The sequence below is a fragment of the Atractosteus spatula genome, chromosome 10 (assembly GCF_055471065.1).
Source record: "Atractosteus spatula isolate fAtrSpa1 chromosome 10, fAtrSpa1.hap1, whole genome shotgun sequence".
NCBI classification, from domain to species: domain Eukaryota; kingdom Metazoa; phylum Chordata; class Actinopteri; order Semionotiformes; family Lepisosteidae; genus Atractosteus; species Atractosteus spatula.
The window spans coordinates 28,833,907-28,859,917 of NC_142715.1; the positions used below are offsets into that span (position 1 = coordinate 28,833,907).

Genomic DNA, 26,011 nt, shown 5'->3' on the forward strand with positions numbered 1-26,011 from the left:
TGAAGCCAAGATGTTTGAGTAAAGCAGGCTGAGCAGACAGACAAAAGTGAAAATAAACGTGGACAGAATTAAACAATTCACTTTCTCTACCGAAACACACAGGTCCTTCTGTAAAAACTTTCCTGGAGAGTTTGTCTCGGGTTGACTTCTTTGGCATCCTTTCCTCTCTCCAGTGAGAATCACGGCTGTCACGACCGCCAGCCAGCGGAGATCAACCCATAAGCAAACTAATCAGCACCAGCAGCGGGTTAATAGCAAGCGCCGCCGCACAAGTTAACACACCTGCACATGCTTTACCGTGCGGCACCCTGTGCTATTTATACCATCATAACCCACTTCCCGCTGCTCAGTATTGAGTTATCTCCCTTAGAGCTCTACCTGGCGTACCCTAACCTTATGACACATGGATTTTGGACTTCCCCTTTTGCCATTTGACTTCTTACCTCGCCTCTCGACTTGGATTGTTTGCCTCCGGTGTCTGTCCTGGATTTCGACCATCCTTACTCCAATTGACCACGAACTCGCCTCTCGATTCGGATTGTTTGTTGCCTTGTCTACCGGCTACTCCTGCGGCTTCACAGGATCCATATCTCTACATTTGGGTATCCTCACAACAGTTCTCACTACAATTTCAGCTGACATCTTGCCCTCTTTTTAAAAATAATTTCAAAGGGTAAAAATTCACCTCAGCCCCTAAACATCTCCTATAAAGACCCCCCTTCTTTCCAAAACCCAGTCAACCAACCTGTTCTACATAATAACAAATTTAGATTTTTAGGAGACTTTTTTTCACACAACATACTAAATAATAACTAATTTAGATTAAAATCATAATATCAAAAAAACATCTGACTTGTTGTGTAATTTGGAAGGTAATTAGTTACATCAGCACAATTTTACAATTGATTTTACTAAAGGGTATATGATGTTATCCTACCAATTTTTCTAGGGCTTTAATATATAATTACTTCAAGGGGAGAAGCAGGGGTTGGTAAAGTAGAGAAAAGTAGCACCCGGACCGCAGGGGGGAACCCAGGTGGATTGGCTGACTTGGCAGCCTCCGAAGCACGAAAACAAACACCCATGACTCACGGAGTGTCGGCAGAGAGGTGCTGCCTCACGACTGGGAGCTAGGCTCTCAGAGAAGGAAGACTCCCCTGACTCTTTGAGAGTCACTTTGAGAAGTGCTGCCTTGCAACCAGGCTCTGCTATCAGGGGATAGAAAAAAGGGGATAGCCCCTTGAGTTGCATGAGAGGTGCTGCTTTGTGACTGGGAACGAATCCCTTAAGAGGGGAAGAGAAAGAGTGTCCCGACTCAAGGAAACATATTAAAGGTGCCGGCTGAGGGGTTGAGAATGAAGGGAAAGCTGCTTGAGAAGGAAACAAAAGAAGTCCCCTGAGTTGCTGAGAGTCGGATTTGAGGCTGCGCCCTGCAATTGGGATAAGCCCTCAGGGGACCGAGAATAATGTTGCTGGGGTCCCCTCTGGCTCACTTTTTGAGAACCTCCCCAGAAAGGGTCAAGGTGGTGCTGCCATCCAGAGGTTGGGGAAGCGAGCTTCACTTACCCCCCAGAGATGGAGCCCCAGCCCAACATTTTCTCTCCCAACACCTGTGAGGACAAACAAAGTGTGTGCCAAAGCATAAGAAAATAAAGAAGCAAGAGAAAAGAACAGGAAAGAAATGCGTAGAGGCTATGTGTGAGCCTGACCGAACAGTGGAGAGGAAAAAACCCTTGGTGCCAATTCAAGGAAAAACCTCTGGTGGTCTGGAGGAACAGACGCCCCCACTCCAGGCATTCTATCGCATCCACTCTGGGATAATGAGTAGCTGGAATGCCTGAGAGAATGTAAAGGTCAACTGCAGAGAAGGGAGGACAGCTGAGTGTCTTAATTGAATATCCGAGTGAGCTCGGGCAGTGTAGGTGGCAGCTTCAATTCAGATTACTGAAGGATCCACAGTGAACTGGATTGGGTTGGAAGAGCATAGAAATGAAAGTTAAAGTTTGGGATATGAGACAGGTCACAGAATTAAACACGTGATTCTTGAAAACAGAATATGGAGAAACTGGTGAATTCTGCGGCTCTTTGAATCTACAGCAGTTAGACGCATCCTAGAAGGGGGTAAGATGCAGAGGTTGTTGGAGGAGATACAGTATGTTTCCTAGAAGATGCTTTTGGTGGTCCTGTCTCTGGATTCCACGAACTGTGAGATGGAGTGCTGCAATATAAAGCCGTTAGGACATTGAAAAGACTGAAGCCTGAGGTGGAATTGAATCCCGGAGGTAAGATCTTGTAGCACTTGGAAAAAAACATTCAGAATAGCGAGGTTAAAATGGAGATGAAGGTGGCTGGTGGAATGTGCAGAAGGTAGTGCATGTAGTTCAGGCAGAAGAGTAGGCTGTGTGGGTAGATCATGAAGATGGTGGAACTCAGGAACTTGAAGAGGAAGAGAGCTTTAATGGACATCAGCAAGAAGAGTTTAGGTTACTGTGAACTAGAAAGAGCATTGGCTACAGCTTTGGAAAGACCAGGGAGGTGTTCCTTGCCAGATACAAAGTATGGGTAACAGAAAACTGTATGAGATGTTGAAGGAGGCTTGTAATTAGAACAGGAAGAATGGTTAAATTAAAAATCCATAGACTGAAAAATTTAATTGGGCATAAACAAAGAACTTAAACAAATATCAGCAGTAGTTGTCCACTTCTGGCACCTGGAAGAGTGGAAGAACAGATGACATCCCTGAAAATAGAAAGCCAGAATAAATTCGCCCAGAGCTAAACCTGTGAAGACATGAATCCCAGGATTTAGAGCAACAACAAGTTCTCCAGAACCCGCTACTCAGTAACCAAATTCAGAGCTGTCTAATAGGAAAAAAACACAATTGATATATTTACCTTCAAGAATCTGGCAGCGCAAATGAGGATCAAAAAGCTTGAAATTGGGGGGAAGAAGATCATCCTTTATCGGTAATGAAAATGGTGGATTTGTTATCAGCATTAAATAAGAATGTTCTATTTCTTTTTCTTCCCCCCATCCTCTGGTGTCCCCAGACATGGATGGCAACAACAGGGTAGAGTTCCAGAAGGGCTGATGATCATGCATGTAGAGAGAGCTCCTGGATTTGAGAGGTTGGAAATTAGAAAAACCATTGAGCATTGAATATTACTATTAGACTGAGAGGAGAAGCATCAATCAAGGACAGGTAGTGCAGAGTGGGACACCAGTTCTTGCAAAACAAAGTGGCAGTTCCAGTGGGGGAGAAATATCCACATTCTAATATCTTTCTGAGCATCAGTTGATAACGTGGGCATCGAGAGAGGCTGACAGTAGCTGACAGAAGTTGAGAAAAAGATTTGCCCTGAGGTATAATGTGGATAACATAATTGCAAAGCCCCAACTAGGATATCGAGTTGTGTTTATTGATAAATTTCAAAATCTGAAAACAAAAGTGGAGGGAGCGATTTAAACTCTAAATATTTAAGATCTAAAGTGATAAGACTTTTCTACCAGGAAGCTTACGCGTCGCGATACCAAAAGGGTTGATCCAGTATGATGAAAAAGGATGCTCTAGGAGGGACCAACGAGAAAGCCTTTCACAGCTCAGCTTGAATCAAGGCAGCAATCATCTCAGGCTCAGCAATAGAGGGAGGAAGACGGGACAAAATGATGGAATTGATGGCGCAAAAAAAAATTAATTCAGAGGCCATCAAGAAAGTAGTTAACGAGAGGGGAGAGAAGATCATGAAGGGAGTGTTCCAGGGTGGAAATACTGATGGGTGTATGAACTTGGAAGAAAGTAGAGAATCATTTTGTAGCATAAAATAAAGAACCACCTTAACACACAAGGATCGACAGTAGTAGTCCATTCCTTGCACTTGAGGATGTTCGTCAACCTGCTCAGTTCCTCATCGTCATCTCCCCGTGTCTCACTCCCTTCCGGATTCTTCCATCTGCAAAGGGTCCTGATCTATGCTTCTTTACACCGTGACTATAAAGCAGCATAATGCAGCAGGTTGGAAGGGAGAGGAAGAAATGTCGGCAAGGCAGATTAATTTGAATCCAAGGAGGTCAACGAAAGAGCGTTGGAGAATCATCAAGGTGCTGGAGGAAAGACAGACAATTTGTGGATAGCTATTAAGTCATTATGCTGCTTGTATCTCCAGTATCTCACACATAGAGTCACTGTGCTGCTAGACTCTCCAGTATCCCACACACAGTCACTGTGCTGGTAGACTCTCCGGTAACTCACACGCAGTCAATGTGCTGGTTGACTCTTCAGTATCTCACACACAGTTACTGTGCTGCTACACTCTCCAGTATCTCACACACAGTCGCTGTGCTGCTACACTCTCCAGAATCTCACACACAGTCACTGTGCTGGTAGACTCAACAGTAACTCACACACAGTCACTGTGCTGCTAGACTCTCCAGTGTCTCACACACAGTCACTGTGCTGCTAGACTCTCCAGTATCTCACACACAGTCACTGTGCTGCTAGACTCTCCAGTATCTTACACAAAGTAAGGATCTGAAATGGCAGATAGTGGACTTTCTGTGTTTTATAGAAGTTGACTTTGTGGAATTAGTAGGTGGTTAACTTTCTGCATGTCCCCTGTTTCCAGTTCACAGGGATATGGAGTATCAATCCAGTCAAGAACTTTAAGTAAAATTTAACTAACTGAAATATTTTCAGTATGTATATATACATATATAGAATATTTCCTCCAGACATGGAAATAATATTTTTTCTGTCTCCAGGCAGTTCTGATGTGAGACTAGTGAATGGTGCCAGTCCCTGTGAGGGGAGAGTGGAAGTGTATCATGATGGAGAGTGGGGGACAGTTGACGACTTAAACTGGGATCTGAATGACGCTACGGTGGTGTGCAGACAGCTGGGCTGTGGATCTGCTTTTTCAGCACCAAATGGAGCTCACTTTGGACCAGGGTCTGGATCAGTCCTGCTGAGTTTGATGTCCTGTAGTGGGTCAGAATCTTCTTTGAGAGGCTGTGGAAAACAAGATGTGAAACACCATAATATACCTCACACTAGAGATGCTGGAGTGAGATGTTCCGGTAGGTAAGACTGATGTGTCAGTAATGTTGATGGTGCTGGAGTGAGGTGTCAGACAGGAGTCTAACTCTCTCCACTCTCCAGCACTGAGGACAATTACAACTCCTCCACTGATCTAGAGTTGATCATCAGGGTCAATCAGTCCATCTTCCCATTCCCACTGTTCTTGTCCTGCTGAGAGCTGTGACGACACTCCCCACTGTCACTTTGTGTCTTTCTACCTGGTTGGAGATCAGAGGTATAAACACAGACAGGACACTCTAAAAGCAGTAGCAGTTGGCCCAGGGGCTGATTCTTTCTCTCTGTCTCTGTCAGCCTTGATCAGAAGAGCTCAGATTTAATTGAGAGATGAGATCTCAGCACAACATTGGATACAAATAAATATGAATTAGAATAGTTCTGGGCTCATTAGGGTAATTCAATAATTTCAGGTTTGTTGTTTAATCAGTGCCCAGGTCAGACAGTCCTGGTTTGTCAAGAGTGTCTGTCAGTGCCCAGGTCAGACAGTCCTGCTCCAGCAGTGCCAAGCTGTGACAGTCCTGGTTTTGTCAAGAGTGTCTGTCAGTGCCCAGGTCAGACAGTCCTGCTCCAGCAGTGCCAAGCGGTGACAGTCCTGGTTTTGTCAAGAGTGTCTGTCAGTGCCCAGGTCAGACAGTCCTGCTCCAGCAGTACCAGGCTGTGACAGTACTGTTCTCTGGGCTCTATGAGTGATGTAGTTTAAATGTTTCATAAATGTTCGTGAGTTTTCAGTTTCTCTGACTGTTGTTGAGACTACAGGAGCTGCTCCTGCCGACTTTCTAGATGTCAGTCCTCCTTTATTCTCTTTTAAGGCCTCGGTGCAGTATGATTTTTTCACCATCCTTCTGCACCTCTACCCTGCAGTATTATTGCCCTCTTTATATTAAATTCAAAACTGAGTTTCTAATTTTTCCTTTTTTTTCCTAATGTGATCGAGCATATTAATACCTCAGAAACGTTTAGATTAAATGCAAGTGATGATTTTAAGATCTTTTAAATTGAGGATTACAATGATTTAATACAGGTAATCTAAAGAATATAATTTATCTGATTTTATTTTACTTTGACGTACTGTATTATACACACTGTTAATGTGCTCTAATACTGTTAAAATGTGTACAAATGTTTTGTTACATGTCAGGGGTGCGGTTAATAGGAGGCAGGAGTCTCTGCTCTGGCAGAGTTGAGGTTCTGCAAGGGACATCCTGGAGTACAATCTGTGAGGCCGACTTTGACATGAAGGATGCGGAGGTTGTCTGTCGTGAACTAGACTGTGGATTTCCAGCACAGCTGCTGAGAGGGGCTCATTTCGGAGAGGGACAGGGGCTGATCAGGACAGAGGAGATCCAGTGTCGGGGAAATGAGACCAGAATCCAAGACTGTCCCACCTCAACCAGGGAGAACCAGAGCTGCACTCACAGCAGTGACATCGGCCTGGTCTGTACAGGTGAGAGCACTGCTGTCTGTACTGATCCCCAGCTGTATAAACACTTCAATATCTCACTCTGAGCTGCTCTTACAGCAATGACATCGGCCTGGTCTGTACAAGTGAGAGCACTGCTGTCTGTACTGATTCCCAGCTGTATAAACTCTTCAATATCACATTCTGAGCAGTGTGGGATAATTACTTTTCTTCCTCATAGCTTTCCCACTGATCTTTGAGAGCATTGTGTTTCTACTGTGTCATCATCTAGTTTAATTAAATATCTAAAGAAAAAATGGTGTAAAGTCCTGATTTTTTTTGTTTGCATGTCCTTGCTTTTTAGAAAGTGTTTCATCACTTTAAAAAAAATATTTGCCTAAGTTTAATATGCTTGTATTTTGCATTTCAGAGCACTGCATATTGAGCCAAAAAACTAATTTCTTTGGATCAGTCAGTGAGCTGCAGCAGGCAGTGGTCTTGTGGTCATGTGATTTCCACTTTTCATGATTCATTTTTATTTCTCACAGTGCGATAGATAATTGGTCTTGTTTTTAAGTTAAATATTCAATAATTATGCGTATGTATGAGACATTTGTTGTGCAATCTATCTTCTGTAAAATCAACCTTAATAACATTTCATACTGTATAGCTCCTGACTCTCCTGTCCTTTGTATAAAGTCTAGTGATGTTAATGCTTATGGATCATGACTTACTTGTCCTCTCTGCAGAATACAGTGACTACAGGCTGATGGGCGGCCCTGACTCCTGTTCTGGCCGGGTGGAGCTGCATTACCGCGGTGAATACAGGACAGTGTGTGACCAGTACTGGGGCCTGAGAGATGCCACTGTTCTCTGCCAGCAGCTGGGCTGTGGGGAAGCTGTAGCAGTTCCAGGACAGGCCTGGTTTGGACCAGGCAGTGGATCAAGGGGGGTTGATGTGTTTGACTGCCGGGGCAATGAGACTCATCTCACCTGGTGCGCTGTCTCTTCATGGGGCAGAGCGGCTTGCTCTCATGGGCAGGATGCTGGAGTCATTTGTTCTAGTAAGAATCAATGCATATTCACATTTTCAGAATTAAGAAAGCTTTAAATAACAGATCAGTAGGATGTCTAATCCAAATCTAATCCACTTGCTCATGAAGCAACCAAATCCATTTACATGGTCTTGGTCTCCAAGTCAGGCATATCAGACCAACTGTTCAAAATGCCAGTAAAAGCAATCTTCTTACCAGAATCACTAAATATTTCTCACTTTTCAAACTGGCCTAACCTCCAAAGAGCTCCAGCACATCTGTTGTCACCTCTCACCCAGCTGTCTTTCCCACAGTCCACAGTACAACCATGATCACCTCTCTCTCCGCCTTCTGTTCCCATAATCCTCTCTCGTCTCCACAGAGCTCCAGCACAACTGTGTTCCCAAGATCCATCCACTTTATCTATCCACATCTGCTTTCTATTTAGCTTCCATTACCCACATTCATGCTGTTCTATAGGACACTACTCAGCTGCTAATTCCAGCTGCACCCACCCTGTGTAACTGAACAAACAAGCCAGTTCACATTCACATTCCTCATTCACAACCTCTCTGCCACAGATGTCCACACTACAGGTTGTGCTCCTTTTAGTGTCCCAGTGAGCTGAGCTCACCTGCCCAGTGCTGTCATACCCATCCTCACTCATTAGGAATGATCTAAAGAGCTTCTGCAAGGCAGTTGAGGTGAAGGAGGGCAAAAAGAAAAGATGTGCACAGTTGTCATCAGCAAGTGAATATTTATATATTCATATATGTAATAATTACAGTATTAGAAGAGAGTATAGTATTAGAAGAGAGAGTAAATGTCATATTAGAATTTCACACCCTAGCAAACGTCTTAAGCAAGAATATTTAAACAAATATTATGACTATTTTTAAAACACTATGTTCAGACATAATAAGCTGTGTTGTATCAAGATAATTTTACAAAATAATATTCCGGATAACCCCTCTGTGAGTTTGTTTTGTTTTACTGATGTATGACTGAAAATAATCTTGATTATCATTTTTTTAGATTCATCCCTGTCAGCTCTAGGTGGTGCAGTCCGGCTTTCAGGAGAAGGGAGTCACTGTGATGGCCGGGTGGAGGTTCACTACAACAGCACCTGGGGTAGACTCCTCCAGCACTCCTGGGGCTACAGAGAGGCCTCTGTGGTCTGCAGACAGCTGGGCTGTGGATCTGTAGTGGAAATGTATTTCCCCTCTGTATATGGTACAGGCGACAGTGCTGTGTGTCTGACAGGTATTCAGTGCTCTGTAGTACAAGTCTATAACTCCTCTCTGTATGGGACAGTAAGAGTGCTGTGTGTCTGACAGGTATTCAGTGCTCTGTAGTACAAGTCTATGTCTCCTCTCTGTATGGGACAGGTGACAGTGTTGTGTGTCTGACAGCTATTCAGTGTTCTGTAGTACAAGCCTATAACTCCTCTCTGTATGGGACAGGTGACAGTGCTGTGTGTCTGACAGCTATTCAGTGCTCTGTAGTACAAGCCTATAACTCCTCTCTGTATGAGATAGATGACAGTGTTGTGTGTCTGACAGCTATTCAGTGCTCTGTAGTACAAGCCTATAACTCCTCTCTGTATGGGACAGGTGACAGTGTTGTGTGTCTGACAGCTATTCAGTGCTCTGTAGTACAAGCCTATAACTCCTCTCTGTATGGGACAGTGACAGTGTTGTGTGTCTGACAGGTATTCAGTGCTCTGGGGATGAGACTCATCTGGTGAACTGCAGTTCTCCACAGACAATCAACTGTAGTGATGGACAGGAAGTGTCCCTGCTTTGCTCAGGTAGGAGCCATTTGGTCTATTTGATCTTTTTTTATTAGTTTAACTAAATACATATATTTTGATACCTGTTGCACTGACCTGGTAGAAGGATACTGGAGCCAAGAGCTCTGAGTAAAGCAGGCTGAGCAGACAGACAAAAGTGAAAATAAATGTGGGCAGAATTAAACAATTCACTTTCACTACCGAAACACTCAGGTCCTTCTGTAAAAACGTTCCTGGAGAGATTGTCTCAGGTTGACTTCTTTGGCATCTGTTACTCTCTTCAGTGAGAATCACAGTTCTCACTCCGGCTTCAGCTTACATCTTGCCCTCTTTTTAAAAAGAATTACAAAGGGTAAAAGTCACCTCAAACCCTAAACATCTCCTATAAAGACCCTTCTTTCTTTCCAAAACCCAGTCAACAAACTTATTCTACAAAATAATACATTTAGTACAAGAGCTCCGTACTTGTAGAGCTCCGTACTTGTACGTTCCCAGTCATAGTCTTATGATTTCTACTCTCCCGGCAATTCAACTCTTTACTTGTCCTCGACTACGACTTCGCCTCCCGTTTTTGTAACTTCTGCTCTCGGAACTTTCCCGGCTTTTTGACCTCCTAGCTTTTGTCCAAGACCATGTCTTCGTCCCTCATTTTGGCACTGAACCACAGATACCTGAATTGTCACGCACAGGGTCCTACCTCCCCTAGCCTTGTGTTACGTGACACAGTTACTGTGCTGCTAAACTCTCCAGAATCTCTCCCTTTTTATAGTCACTGTGCTAGTAGATTATCTACTATCTCATACAGTCTGAAATGATATTAGACTTTCTGTTTTCCACCTTCTGTGTGTCCCCAGTTTCTAGTTCACAGGAAGATGGACTAGCAATCCAGTCAAACAGGTTAAAGTAAATTTTAATGTCTGACATATTTTGAGTATGTGCAGTATAAATATACAAAATATCCTGTAAACATGGTAATGATACTTTTCTCTCTCTCCACAGGCAGTGCTGATGTGAGGCTGGCTAATGGTGCCAGTCCCTGTGAGGGGACAGTGGAGATTCACTATAAAGGAGAGTGGGGGGCAGTTCGCAGTATTATCTGGGATCTGGATGATGCTTCAGTGGTGTGCAGACAGCTAGGCTGTGGATCTGCTATTTCAGCACCAGGAAGATCTCACTTTGGACCAGGATCTGGATCAGTCCTGCTGGGCTTGGTCTCCTGCAGAGGTTCAGAGTCTGCGCTGAGGCACTGCAGAACAACTGAAGTGAAACACTATGGCCCTTCTCATGACTCTGATGCTGGAGTGATCTGTTCAGGTAGGAGACATAGAATCTTTTCATCTTTTCAGCCTCCCGCACTGAGGACAATTAAAACTCCTTCACTGATCTAGAGTCCATCATCATAGTCCATCTGTCCATCATCCCATTCCCACTGCTCCTGTCCTGTTGAGACCTGCTCACTGAGAACACTCCACACTGTCACTGTGTGCCTTTATTTATAAATCAAAACCATATAAATTATCAACCAGCTCTCACTAACTTTTTCCCTACAGTTATTCCTCCTGCTCTCTTACTGTCTACTATTAGCTAGGAATATTCTTAATAAACATAAAAATAAATCCTTTAAAACACAAATCATATAGTATTTATAAATATAAGCAATAAATATATGTCATACATAAGTTATAATTTACTGATAATTATATTCTATAACTATATGAAGGATAAAGTGTAAATTCAGCACATGACTCTTCAGTTTGGGAAAACTCATTTTTCTCATTCATGTGTTTGTACAGCAGGATAACTGGAAGTGTCTGAGACTTTCTGAGCATGTAGTTCACCTTGTCTTCCCTGGACATTGGGTGTCGGTCAGTTTAAACAGTCAGACTGTGGTCAGTGAGTCTATATTTAGTTATCTGTCTGCCCTTACTGTTTTAACACTGGAGAGGCTAGAGTATGCTGGGGTTCTGGTGTGCTGTGGGTGAATTGCCTTCTCTCCAGGTGTCAGTGGATCTGGTCAATATCAGGTGTGTTTTAATGGTGTTTCAGTGTCAGTATCAGTGATCTGGCCAGTTTAAGGTGTGTTTTAATGTGTTTTCATTAAATTTTGGACTCAGTGTTCTAGAGCTACAGTGTGTTCTGTGTTCAGGTGCTGTATCAGCTGAATTGTATATAAGTATAAATGAACAAGATCAAGTTCTGTTGGCTCAGTCCAGTTGTTCAATGATTTTGCTATTGAAGATTGGACGTCTAACCTCTTACCTCCTCTGTCATATTGGAAAATAGGTTGGATTATACTGAACCATACTCATGATGATGAATTAAAGTTTAAAGATTGGCACTTAAAGAGCCTTTAAAAGCCTCTATGGGGATCTGATGTTCCTGAATTTTCTTGCAATGATCTATAGCCAGGAGCTGACTGCTAGACCCTGGTGTGTGTGAATATTGCTGAATTAAATTACAGTGTGTCTTTCACTGAGATCTGCTTTCATGTGAAGAAACACAATCCAGGTCATGTCCACATTGTCTGTCAGTGCCCAGGTCAGTCAGTCCTGCTCCATCAGTGCTGGGCTGTGACAGTCCTGGTCTTGTCCAGAGTGTCTGTCACTGTCAGGTTATACAGTCCTGCTCCAGAAGAACCAGGCTGTGACAGTCCTGGTGTTGTCTAGAGTTTCTCAGTGCCCAGGTCAGACAGTCCTGCTCCAGTAGCGCCAGGCTGTGACAGTCCTGGTCTTTTCTAGAGTGCATGTAAGGGGTCAGACTGGTCAGGGACAGTGATCTGTTTCTTTGTTCTGATATTCCAGCTCATCGAGCTGGTCAGGGACAGTGATCTCTGTTATTGTTCTGATATTCCAGCTCATCGAGGGGTCAGGCTGGTTGAAGGCAATAATCTCTGCTCTGGAAGAGTGGAAGTGCAGCACGGAGAGACCTGGGGCTCAGTGTGTGACTCTGACTTTGACTGGCAGGACGCAGAAGTTGTCTGTCGACAGCTGGGCTGTGGGATTCTCTCACAGGTGCTGAAGGGGGCTCATTTTGGGAAAGGGGGGGGACAGGTCTGGACAGAGGAATTCCAGTGCCAGGGCAACGAATCTCAGATTTTCTCCTGTCCAAAGTCATCCACAAAATCACAGAACTGCACGCATGAGAACAACGTGGGACTGGTATGTTTTGGTAAGAGCAGGATAATTGATTCCATTTATTTTTAATGTAGTTCCTAAGTGAAATAAGAGAAGTTTAGGAAAGACAGACAACACTCAACTCCTGCCAGTCACCTGCTCACTGCAACATAAATCTGCAGCATGTCCTTCCCAGTAGTCTTTGCTCTATAACCCCTCCCCTGATTCAATGTCAATACAGCAGCAGCAGCAGCCCTGTGTCTTTTGATACAGGGGCTCTGAGTGTCTCATCCAGTTTTTTTTTTCTTGAAGCGTAAAATTAAGGCTGAGTAATGGTAATTATATGTAAAATGGTTTAGATTTGTTCTCTAAAAGAAAAACAGAAATAACAAATATAACTTGGACCCGCTCTGTTCTGCCCTTGAATTCACACAGCTGTTTAAACAGTAAAGAGCTGAATAAGCCTCATTCATCAGTGTTAGTATAACTCTGAGTCTGAGTCAGTACTGTGGATTTATTCAGTGAAGAGCTCTAGAGTTCCATTCATCAGTGATGTTATGTTGAGGGTTTACTGTATACTTGAAGGTGAGTTGAGGATAACTGCTAGATGATGCAGGATATTGTTGTGTTATGACACTGTGTCTGCTCTCTCTCCCCTTGTCCTGTCTGCAGGATACACAGGGTACAAGCTGGTTAATGGCTCAGATTCCTGCTCTGGCCGAGTGGAGTTACAGTGGCTCTTCAGTGACTGGGGGACAGTGTGTGACCTGTACTGGGACCTGAGAGATACCAGTGTTCTCTGCCAGCAGCTAGGCTGTGGGGAGGCTGTAGCAGCTCCAGGACAGGCGTGGTTTGGACAGGGCACTGGACAAGTATGGGCTGATGTGTTTGAGTGCCGGGGCAATGAGAGCCATCTCTCACACTGCACTGTCTCTTCTTGGGGGAGAGCAGGGTGCTCTCATGGACAGGACGCAGGAGTCATCTGCTCTGGTGAGAATCAAGTTTTTAAAAATCATGTGTTTACACACTGCAGCACACTGTCTTCATGACTGACCAAATAACTGCTCTGTTACATACAGCCAGTAAAATGATAGAGATGCCCAAATGTTATTTGTTAATGCATTTCAGTGTATTTTCACTAAAAATACAGATTTTTTTTTGTTATTCACATCACTGATGAAAGAATGTCCTGGAACTTGGTATACTGTAATTATATTATATATTATATTATATTGTATTATATTATATTATATGTAATTGCCTGATATCTGTAATTAATCCATTAATTAACCCAGAGCATAAGTAAGCAGAGTACTGCACAACAGAGAAATCCGGAGCTCAAGGTTAATAGAAGTAATTTTTGTGCCACACACACAACTGACATGACACTCCACTGGTGAAAGATCAATCCTGTGGACAGTAATGAGCTCCTTCCTTCTCTTTTACAGACTCGAAAAGTAGCAACGATTCACTTGGAAATGGTAAAGTGAGAATGATGACTCATTTTGTCATTAGTCAGTTCTGTTTTAATTGTAGTTTCATTGCTGGTGTTAAATTGCTCCTCTCACACACAGCTCACACTCCACTTTCTCTCTCTGTGTGTTTGATAGGTATCCCATCTTCCTCTATTCCTTCCTCAGTAACACCAGGTATGAACCGGTCCTTGTTCTGTATCTCCAGGGCTCTCAGTGTGTGTTGGCATCTCTGTTACTCATCTCAGACTGTGGCTCTGTGAGGCAGCAGGTGTGTGTGGAGGTTTTCAACACTGTTCCACTCAACCTCTCTAACATACACAGTCAGGCAGCAGGACGTAAAAGCTGCTTGCACTGCATCTGCTGTCCCTTAGCTGATGTTCAGCAAATTATCTCCCACTAGAGGTCACAGTGATCTCTTAGATCTACTGCACTGACCTCTGACTCTCTGCTCCTAGACCAGCACTCCCTCAGGCTAGTTGGAGGAGGAAGCGACTGTGCTGGGAGGCTGGAGGTTTATCACAATGGATCCTGGGGGACAGTCTGCGATGACTCCTGGGACCTGGCAGACTCTCAGGTGGTGTGCAGGCAGCTCCAGTGTGGGACGGCCCTCAGTGCCCCAGTGCCAGCCTCCTTCAGCCAGGGAACTGGACCCATCTGGCTGGACGAGTTGGGCTGTCTGGGGAACGAGTCATCTCTGTGGGAGTGTCCCTCAGCAGGGTGGGGACAGCATGAGTGTGGACACAAGGAGGACGTGGGAGTGGTGTGTTCAGGTACAGGTCACAATCACACCAGGACTGTGTTCATACAACAGCGTGTTTGGTGCCAGGAGCAAGTACAGTATCTCCAGTTCAAGACAAGAACAGGGACAGTAATGTGAAAACAAATTGTTGTTGTTTTGCACATTGCCTGTTGCTGTTTTTGCACACAGCCTGTTGTCTCTGTCTTTCTTTTATTACACAATTGTACTGTTGTTTTTTTTGTACTCCGTATTGTCTGAGAGCTAGCTAAACAGCATTCTGTTATACCATATACCTGTATATAAGTATAATGACAATAAACTTGAACTTGAATTTGAAATAGTATTGTAATTGTATTTGTAATGGGGTGCTTAATAATAATTAATAATAATAATAATTGCTTGCACTTATATAACTCTTTTCTGGACACTTCACTCAAAGCGCTTTACAGGTAATGGGGACACCCCTCCACCATCACCAATGTGCAGCATCCATCTGGATGATGCAAGTCTTAACATAATCAAAAGATTCTCAATTTGGATTGTAATTTACAGAAAATTTACAAACTGATGTTGGCACTAATTTTAACAAATATCACCATTGCATTGTTTTTTATTGAAAAACAACATTCCATTACATTACATTAATATGATTTTGGGAAAAAAGATTATGATATCCTAATGTCACAGTAGTTCGCATACACACTGTTTCTATCTGAGGTCTTTAATCTAGAAAGTCTGTGTCAGTTCAGAGCAGGGTTCTCTCAGTCTGTCCACTTGTGTGTCCCCAGAGTTCAAGGAGCTGCGACTGGCCGAGGGCTGTTCTGGTCAGCTGGAGGTGTTCTACAATGGCACCTGGGGCAACGTGTGCTCAAATAGCATGAGTGAGGACACAGTGAGTCTGATCTGTCAGGAGCTGAACTGTGGGAAGAGTGGGCGTGTCGTCGATTCAGCCCCCAGACGGGACTCCGCTCCTCACTGGCTCGATGAATTTAAATGCCGCCCTCACGACTCCACGCTGTGGCACTGCCCCTCCTCTGCCTGGAACCAGAACCAGTGCACAGACTCTGAAGTGGCTCTGATCACCTGCTCAGGTAAGAACTCCCTCTTCAACCTGTCTGAGGGTCAGCAGGGGCTGGATGTGTGTGTATATGAAGAAGAGGGTGAAGGGGAAGGAGATCATTACTGATAAATGAAATAGACAGCCCAGTGTTACACTGTATTTGACCACACCCTGTGTTGGACAGTAAGACACTGAAGGTCAGAATTATGGTGGGATGGCCCAGAAGCTAATTTGACATAAATCTGTCTTCAGGTGGGGAAAACATTGACATCTAAACACGTCAATGATTGATTGGTTTCATAAACACTAATCCTAGTAGCTTTTATTGCAATCTAAAAATGATGTTTGTGACTAACATGCTTTTCATTATTATCAGAAAAAACAGGGGAAAGAGATCATGACTAGATTACAGACAGCCCAGTGTTTCACTGTATTTGACCACAGTCTGTTGTGGACAGTAAAATTGTGAAGGTTAGGATTATGATGGGATGGCCCAGAAGCTAATTTAAAATAAATCTGCACAAAACAGGGGGGAAAACATTGGCACCTAAACACCTAAACACATCAACAATTGATTAGTTTCACAAAAACTGTACCTAGTGGCTCTTATTACAATCTAAAAATGATGTTTGAGACTAACATGCTTATCATTATTATCAAAGACAAAAACAAATAAAATATTTTGAGTTTCAAGGGAATTTAAAATGTCTTAATTGAAGAGAAAGTAATGTTCAATCTGTACACAACAGGTAGCGGTTGCCAAAGAGCACCAGTTGTAAAAGTGTAAAAGTGATTTCATATTGTTTATCCCTAGCAAATAATGTTCTGTATTTGTGGTGTTTATCTTGAGTCACACAATATCTGTTTAGCCTTGCCCATTACTGATGTAGCAGCAAGGCTTATTAAAAATACAGGAATTAAGTTTGCTGCTCCCTTGCCAGTCCCTCTCTCCTTCATCTCAGTGGTGCTGGATACAGAGAGGCCATTTCATTTGGTTCACATCTAAGGTGTTTTTCTAGCTGACAGAGTGTCCTGATAAGGAACAACTCCAAAGGCTGAGACACATCAACCACCCTAACAAATGGTCATTTCTGGTGCCTTACTGTCTGGGAGATTCCAAGGGAGTCTCATCCAAAGTTGTTTACAACTCTAAGGTCAGAGTGCATTGTTACTCATCATCAGCTAATCAGGACCTGGTAGGGCAGGTTAACCCCACGTGGGTCTCTGATGCCCATGAAACTTTCATCCAATGAACGACTGTAGTTCCTCCAGGTAAAACAAGCAGCACAGGGCTTCCTCAGCGAGCCTTCTGGACATTCTCAGACTCAGCTCCTCCTGGAAATTCTCAGACTCGGCTCGGACCACCACGTAACAGCCAGTGTGTCCGAGTGCAGGACCTTCCTTTGTTCTAAGAGTCGAGAACAGAGGTTGCCAACGCATAACCAAAGGATCCACCCACGGTTAGCCCAGCAGCAAGGCTCGTGAACCCACTGCGAAAGTTCACCTGATCAACAAGTGAACTACGGTCGGAACTGTGGACAGCTGAATCAGTATTCAGAACTAGGGCTACATCAGGAACGAACCGGTCTTCTTCCTATCTAAAGAGTGTGACCTTCTTGGACCTGCAGTCACTTTTCTTCTGTGCACAAACTCGCTAGTTCAGGCAACACTAACTAGCCGGTCTTCGGAGAGCATCAGCAGTGCACCGCAGCAGAAATCTCTCCCTCCTTATCTGTCACGCCCTCTGCAGCCAGAGGGCGCTCCTTCTCTGTCCTGTCCCTAGTTTCTGGTCTGCTGTCCTTCCTGTCCCTCTCTTTCCTTTGGGCTATATATTTCCGGGTCTTGCACTCTGTCCTCGCTCAGCATTGATGTTCGGATGTCCTGAGACCCGCCTAGCACCAGGGCGCCCCACGTCCCCTCCCTGAGGGCATAGGTTTCTATACGGCATTCCTGAACTCTTTGCACTAATGAGCCCGGGCCTTTTTCCCGTTTCGCCACTACGCATATGGGTCTTTTTCCGCTCTCCTGCTCCCCACGGTTAGTCCCCTTGAACCTCCGTGACATTATCCTTCTCTCATGTCGAACCAGCACTGCCTCGCACCGGGCCAGAGAGCACCGATTGGACACAGCAACAAAGCCTGACACTGCTTCTTTGTGTCTGCAGGAGATCTGAATCCACACAGATTGGATCAGTATTCAACTTCACTGCATTACAGCTCGAGAATTCAATTGTTATCCTAACCAGTTGATATCAATTTAATTCCTAAGAGTTATGTACTTGTTTGAGTATCTAGTGTGGAAGTTGTAACCAAGTTAATTTACGAAACGGTCTAAATGAATGATATACTGAATGTATGTCCCTCTTGGTTTATAACTCTTCGTGATTGAATATACCTTTTGTATTCTGGTAACCCTCACTATAAGATCTGTTATATTTATATGCACATTTATGCATTAATAAATGTATTCTCATGTAATAGTATCTGTGCGTGTGTGTCGTTTGAGTTATCCCGCAAGGTTGATTCTAATAGCCATCAAAGAATCATTTTGTGACTTACTGCTACAATTAATAATTGTCCCAGTAAATGCACAAACCCCTACATTTATTGGTGCCTCGTGAGAGGATGCCTACACTGATTACAATATTTCCCACTTCTGAGACTGAACAATCTGCTAAATAGGACATAAGGTGAGCTGTCACTTGACAAAAGTGATGAATGTTAGTTTTATCAGACCCCTGAACAGAGTTTAGTGTTTCTAATCCCTAATCCCACAGTGTGTAAAACATTAAATCCAGTGGTTACACAAGTATCTTACAAATGTATTCAGACCTTCACACAGTTTCCATATTTTGTAGCTTTACAGCTGGAAGTCACAGCATTTTCAAGTTGCAATTAATATTTGTTATATACACAATCCATACATTAAAAATTAAAGTAAATAAATATCTAATACAAAAGAAAAAAGAAGAAGTAATGACTGCACAAGTACTTATACCTGCAGCTAACATATTCTGACATGATACTCATTAATGTCAGAATATCCAGTATAAAAGTTATTAATCTGAAATGAACAGGGTTTTCCTTCTTTTAGATGAAGAGAAGAAGTCTGTGCCCCGGAGTTTTAAATCCTGTTCCACAGCCTCAGGCCAGGAAACATGTTCAAGTGAGTTTACAAAATGTGTCTGTATGTTGATAAAATAATTCAATTCTTAAATTTTGTTTCACAAATAACAAATACAGTCAGTGCACTGAATTAGACAGTAGACTAGCTGTATTTTGTTTCGATGTTTATTAAATGTGTCAAACCAGGAAGGAGGAACATAGAATGGAACACAGGCTGGTGGAGTTTGTGTCTCTGTGTCTGTTAATCAGGTTCATTTAGTTCCCTAGACTACTGGCCATTCAGGCTGGTTGGAGGAGGAGGTGTTCTTCAATTTTGTTTCACAAATAACAAATAGTCTGTGCACAAACCAGACAGTATCCGAGATGTATTTTGCTTTGATGTGGATAAGATGTGTCAAACCTATCTCTAGACTACTGGCCCCTCAGGCTGGTGAGGTTTGTGTCTCTGTCTGTTAATCAGTTTTATTTTGTTCACTAGACCAGTGGCCCCTCAGGCTGGTCGGAGGAGGAGGTGCCTGCTCTGGGAGGGTGGAGGTTTATCACAATAGCTCCTGGGGGACAGTCTGTGACGACTCCTGGGACCTGCAAGATGCCCAGGTGGTCTGCAGACAGCTGGGCTGTGGAGACGCAGTGAGCGCAGTGGGAAACGGATCATTCAGACCAGGAAACAGCACCATCTGGCTGGACGAGGTGAACTGCAGGGGCAGTGAGCTCCACTTGTGGGATTGCTGGCACCCTCCCCTGGGACAGAGCGACTGTCGGCACAAGGAGGACGCTGGGGTCATCTGTACAGGTGAGTGGGAGCTGCTGGAGGTCCCAGGGTATTTGGGGCTGCTCTCAGTACAGGAATACAAATGTAAATAATAATGAAGATGCAAATACAAATTCTGCCTATTAGAAAAACAATTAGTATGAGCCCTTGTGGCCATTAAATACTCTATATTAGTGCAGTGTGTGTTTGTCTTGGCTCATCATCTCTCTTTCATACTCTCTGAATCTCGACCCATCCCTTTTCTTTTTTTTTCAGGTTGGGAATCTCAAAGCCATCCAGTGAGAACAGGTAATGCAGTTGACAGAAGGGAATAAAATACATTTTGGTTTGTCTAAATGATGCTGCTGGCAAAATGCATGATTTTCAGAAGTACTGCTCTCTCTATGAACTGTGGCCTCTCTGTTTAATTTTTGTCAAGAAATACAGAAGAATTGTTGTGAATCTTGTCATCAAAAACCATTTTATCTTCTATTATAGCTCTTCCTACTTCCACCAGCACTTCTTCAGTGAAAACAGGTAAATCCCCAGTTTCTAATCTCTGTGCAGATGAGATCACTACTGAGATTGAAGATTAAGACACAGAAGATAATTTTCTGATCTGTGTCCCTCTCCCTCAGGCAGCACCAGGACAACACCCCAGACACAGCTTCTGGGAGGCCTCTCCGTCTCGCTCCCGGTCCTCCTGCCACTGGGGGCTCTGCTTTTTGTGATGTTGGCCCTGTTAGTGTGGCAGCTGATCCACAACAGGAAGCTGAGGAAAGGTAGGGAGGGAACTAGTGACCTCTGGTGGTCACTACTATCACTCACATGAAACTGATATGTGGACTTTACTCTAAGATCGAGATCTGCAGAAATTTGCAGATGTGAAGAATTATAATATTTATGTGCACAGATGCCCAAGAAAAAGTTTAGCACTGAACAAATACCTTATATTCCCCTCACTGCATGTTAACCCTGAGTGTTTGTTTCCTAACACAGCCCTATCTAAGGGAGCACACACCCCCTATCATGATGCTGTCTACGAGCTAATAGAGTACAAACTGGCCAGAGAGGGAACCTACAACACCTCCGGGAGAGGTGAGTGGAGAGAGTGTTCAGGTGTGATTGGTCTTCACCCTGGAGGGGGATCTGAAGACTTACACTTGTAGAATATCTCACCACACTGGTTTCAGATAGTAGTTCTTTCTCAAGAGGTATGTCAACATGAGTAAAGAAAATCAGCACAGCACTGTGCCTGATCTAAAAACAAACTCTGTGTTACTTTTTACACTCTGGCTTCTCACACAGTGGGAACAGCCAGTAGAGGACAGTGAGGCTGCTGTCTGACTGCAGGTATTATTGATCTGTCCTCCTGTTCACAGGGAGATTCCTCTCTGACGAGCTGCCCTCTGGATACAATGATGTGGAGGATAGTGAGGGAGACCCAGTACCAGGTGAGGGGAGATGGAGTCAGGGGGATCAGTGTGGGAGTGAGGCATCTGCAGTCCAGTACTCACTCTCATCCCAAACCAGGCTGACATCTAGAGAACTTGTGCAGAAAATCCTGAATCTTACAAATATAACCTCTGGTGTTTGACACCTTATTAACTCTGCTCTTCAGTGTTGCCTAATGCTGGCCTGATCTTAACAGATTACAGAGGCTAAGACAAAACAAAACTAGACTTTATCAGTAGAGGGAGAGGATACATTTAAAGAATAGTTAGGCTGCAGCTCTAACTAGTGTTGATGCAACAGTTACTGTTTCCCTCAGGAGCAGAATTCAGGATCGTTGTCCCACTATGATGATTGGGAAACTAAAGGCAATAGACACTGCCTTTCAGATGAGATATTAACACCAGCATCCAGACCTAATTATTAAAGATTCTGTTGATTGCTGTTTATAAGACTCACCCTGGAGTTTTGCCTTACTTTTAACTCACAAAGCATTTAGAATTGCACTTTACTATAACTACATAGAAAACATATTTTACTTACTTTGCAGTTCATATGAACATCAGTTTGTTATTAATGTTAAAAGTGATTGGAGCACTGTGGTAAAGTGAGTCAGAGTCCTGAAGTGTACATTCTCTGTGTCTCTGTGTGGTTCAGGAGACTCGATAACCTCTCTGAAAGAAGAGATCCCAGAGCACTATGATGATGCTGTAACTGTACCTCAGAGACCAGATGCTTTGTCAGGTTGGTTATTTCAGTCCAGTCCCAAAGAGAAACCCTGCACCAATCCCAGTGAGTCTGACTCTCTACTCTCCCTTTTATCTCAGCCTCTGAATACTGGGTTTTCAGTTACTCAGCAACAGTCACATTAAACTGACTCTCTATGGACTCAGCTCTGCGCTATCAGTCTGGGTCACTGTGCTGCCAGTGTCCAGCTCCTCTTCAGTATCTCATAGGTTTCACATCTTCACCCCGCCCAAATATGTTAAAATCTAGGAGTAGTTTTATATTTATTATGGAAGTGAATAGGATTAGAAATCAGGTTCCCTGATCTCCCGTATTTAGTCTGGAATTTTAGTTCTAGTGTGATGTTCAGTTAATCAGTGTATTCTGAGGAGCTCCAGGAGTCCTGTGCTCTAGATGAGATGTGTTCTGCTGTGTGACAGTGAAGCTGTGCTCTGTGTGCTTTAGGAGAGCTGATGTCCTCTGTGAAAGAAGAGGCCCCAGAGTACTATGATGATGCTGTAACTATACCTCACAGTCCAGATGCCTTGTCAGGTGGGTTATTTCAGTCCAATCCTACAGAGAAATCCTGCACCAATCCCAGTGAGTCTGACTCTCTTTACTCTCTCTGTGCACTGCACAGAACATCACACTGAGTCTGGATTATTCTCTGGGTTGTTCTGCTACTAGTGTCCAGCTCTTCTTCAGATATTTAACAATGATTCACACCATTGCTCTTTGTTCTGATACAGGCTACTCTGTTGTCATTCACCATTTTAATTTAAACAAAATAGAGCTATGTGAAATTTATTATATAACCATGTTCCCAGGTCTCCAACTACTTATTAACATTGACATATTTAGACAATTTCCGCCTGGAATTTCCTCCCCCTTAAACATTTGTTATATCTCTGCAGCAGAACATAGCAGGAGCCTGGTTCAGGTCTAAAATTGAAGCTAACCCCCTTGGCTTTGAGTGTGAATAGTCAAATTTCTTATATTTCTTAATGTGTCCACTCAGCAGACAAACATATGAAAAACAAAACCCAAAAAACAGCTGGCGAACATGTTTTTTTGGTCTTCATAGGTCAGATTTTTCAACTATATGCATGTCAAGGGCCTGGGAATGATTTGAAAACCTTGTTCTAGGTGACTACTAGCTTGGATAAAAATCTGGGACTGTCACGCCCTCTGCAGCCAGAGGGCGCTCCTTCTCTGTCCTGTCCCTAGTTTCCTGCCTGCTGTCCTTCCAGTCCCTCTCTTTCCCTTGGGCTATATATTTCCGGGTCTTGCACTCTGCCCTCGCTCAGCATTGACGTTCGGATGTCCTGAGACCCGCCTAGCACCAGGTCGCCCCACGTCCGCTCCCTGAGGGCATAGGTTTCTATACGGCACTCCTGAACTCTTTGCACTAATGAGCCCGGGCCTTTTTCCCGTCTCGCCGCTACGCATTTGGGTCTTTTTCCACTCTCCTGCTCTCCACGGTTAGTCCCTTTGGACGTCCGTGACAGGGACAAATTGATCAATTAGAAAAAATTCTACATCATGTTTTGTGAAAACTGGACCTGGAATGAAATTAATAAATGAATAAAAAATCATGACAATATTGAAAATAAGAATAATAACCATTGCAATTGCTCTAAAAACCTTTAGACACTGCTAGAGAGCCTTTATCTGCTGTTATGCAATGAAAAAAACCTCAGAGTTGCCTTCTGGTGTGGAAAAAAAGGAGCACTGATAAGAAACTGATAAAAAACTGATTGATTACCCCTTCTGAAAATACAAAGAATGACAGCCGTTTTTACCAATCAAATCGCCTTATTTCTGGCGCTCGTTCTTCAAACATTTGCTACGTAATCAGTAACGTTTACTAGTCTCTAGCTCTTGAGATAAACTAGTCTGGGTTATTTTGGATATATATCATGCTCCAGAATAAGGTAAAAACATGGGATATATATATATTTGCTGGTTTTTGCTTTTGCGGTTTTGTTGGTAAAAATGTATGATATTGACATGCTGTGCTTGGCGGGTTGCCGTGTGTTTTTATTGGGATTCTGCTAGTTCATTAATTTATTGGTTTATTGCATAATAGTGTCATGTCTGTGGAAACAAACTTTATGGTTTTGTTGTGGTGATATTGGAGAATACGTGCATGTGAGAAAATTTGTGGAGTGGTTTCAAACAAACATTGTTTATCTCGCATTTATCTCAATAATATAAAGTGTCATCTGGGGAGACAGGAGTGTCCCTCGATTACCGCGATCCGGACTAACAGGTTAAATCTGATTTGTAACAATAAACCTGTCTCTGTGTGGTTCAGGAGAGATGTGCTCTGTGAAAGAAGAGGCTCCAGAGCACTATGATGATGCTGTAACTTTGCCCCAGAGCCCAGACACTGTGTCAGGTGAGTTATTATAAATAAGACTTATGAGTACGCCCTGTACCAGCCTGCACTAACCTTTGTCATTAGAAATTAGTTACAACCTAATTTCACACCAGCAAATAAACTTTAACTGGAAGAGAAGAGCTCTCTTACAGGCCAGTTTGTGTCAGAATGACAGAGCCATTACTGACCTGCTCTTTGTTTCACAGGGAGACTCCTCTCTGATGAGACACCCTCTGGATACAGTGATGTGGGGGACAGTGAGGGAGACCCCACTTCAGGTAAATGGAGCTACAGCCAGGGGACTCAGTGTGGGTGAGGTAGTTCAGGGATGGGAAGATAACCCCCAAGTAATCCATCTCTGTGCCACTCTCATCCAAGACAAGGGGGCTTCAGACGTTTTGCAGTAGTAGTGGCTTCACTCTGCTCTGTCCCGCAGGGATCAATATTCGCCAATACAGGCTGAGAGACTGTACTGCTACGAGAGTTGATCTCATAGATCAGAGTCTCATTGAAACCCACCTACTGCCACACCCAGCCAAACAGGTGATTTAAATTGATCAGCAGCCAATCAATTCTGAGAGTGAGGTCTGGGCAGAACAAAGCTTCAGAATACTCAGGACCAGGAATTGTGTTTTCTGACTGCAGGGAGAAATAATAAATCCAGAAAATACCGTCAAAGTATTTCCTAACTGTATTTAGAGAATTAGTACTTCATAAGCATAAGTCAAATCTGCACTAAATCATCAATTCTTCCTAAAAGATACAATTTTATATGGAAAATTACGTACTTACATCAAGGCTTTTGACTACTATATTGTAACAACTATTCTGTTTACTCCAACCATTACTCCACTAACAGCCATTTGTATCACTGCAGATCATGTCATGCTTCTATCAATAAATTGTATATTGTTTATTTATATTGGTTAATAAAATCAGCAAATACTCTCACAATGTACTGTTACAATCTCTGATTATTACAACAACTTAAAACGTCCATTCACTATACTATTGTGACTATGGAAGTGTTTTAAAAAATCTAGATAAACCTGGCTATTGTCAACATTTCCAATTCTCAGGGCCTTCAAAGCAAGGAGATGTATGCTAAGATGTAGGGATGTGGGATTCAGTGATCAAAGCAACCATAACATTTACCTCAGTTTACTTTAGTTAAGTTGGTTCTGGGTGAATGATTAAGTGTCAATTAATAGTCCAAAAAAGACAAAAGGTGAGAACTCCTTGTTCAGATCAACTGTAATGACCAGTTCGGAGTTTAATATTTGAACCTCATTAAGAGAGCTTGCCATTCAATTGTTTCTAGAAACTTTAATTGTTCTGAGATTCCCTTGGCTAAAAACAGCATCTCCTGGCCAGTAGGAGCAGTTTTAGAACAGGGAGATAGATTGCCATTCATTTTGTAGCATCCAGGTTCACAAAGAGAGAAATGTAACTGTAGGTCGTATTCTGTTTTTTTTAAGCAGCTTTATCTCTTCAGTGGAGACAGGCAGAGGACAGCTGATGGACAGGAATGACTCTATATCAGCTAAGGTATCTGTGTCTCTCTTTCAGGTGTACCCCACACTGGCCCTGGAGTGGACAGGGTCCTGCCCACACTGCCTTCTGAAGAAGGAGCCCCTGCCCCTGACAGGACTAACTATGATGATGTTGGGGATGAGTCTCAGGGAGAGGATAGGTGCTGTGAGACTGACAGGGCTGCCTGGGAGACGCTCCTCCTACAGGTCTAGACACAGAAGAGCTTCACCAACAGAGTCACACAGCCTTATAACCTGCTCTGAGCACTGAGACTGTCTGACATTGTCTGTGACCTGAGTCCACTTCACTCCAATGTTTCCACACTGACAGTGTGACC

At 43.3% G+C, this 26,011-nt stretch overlaps 1 protein-coding gene across 1 annotated transcript; it reads left to right on the forward strand.

The window, feature by feature from the left end:
* The first annotated feature begins 6,223 nt into the window (after window positions 1-6,223).
* On the forward strand, window positions 6,224-25,886 carry LOC148827796 (scavenger receptor cysteine-rich type 1 protein M130-like). The gene is made up of 22 exons (XM_088926379.1): window positions 6,224-6,536; window positions 7,241-7,555; window positions 8,561-8,788; window positions 9,237-9,335; window positions 10,317-10,631; window positions 11,929-12,000; window positions 12,171-12,485; window positions 13,103-13,420; window positions 14,041-14,079; window positions 14,361-14,675; window positions 15,433-15,735; window positions 18,798-18,869; window positions 19,308-19,622; window positions 19,857-19,889; window positions 20,079-20,117; window positions 20,219-20,362; window positions 20,580-20,678; window positions 20,963-21,034; window positions 22,224-22,310; window positions 24,076-24,159; window positions 24,348-24,419; window positions 25,711-25,886. The coding sequence occupies exons 1-22, from the start codon at window positions 6,224-6,226 to the stop codon at window positions 25,884-25,886; spliced, it is 3,825 nt and encodes a 1,274-aa protein (XP_088782505.1).
* Window positions 25,887-26,011: the final 125 nt, after the last annotated feature.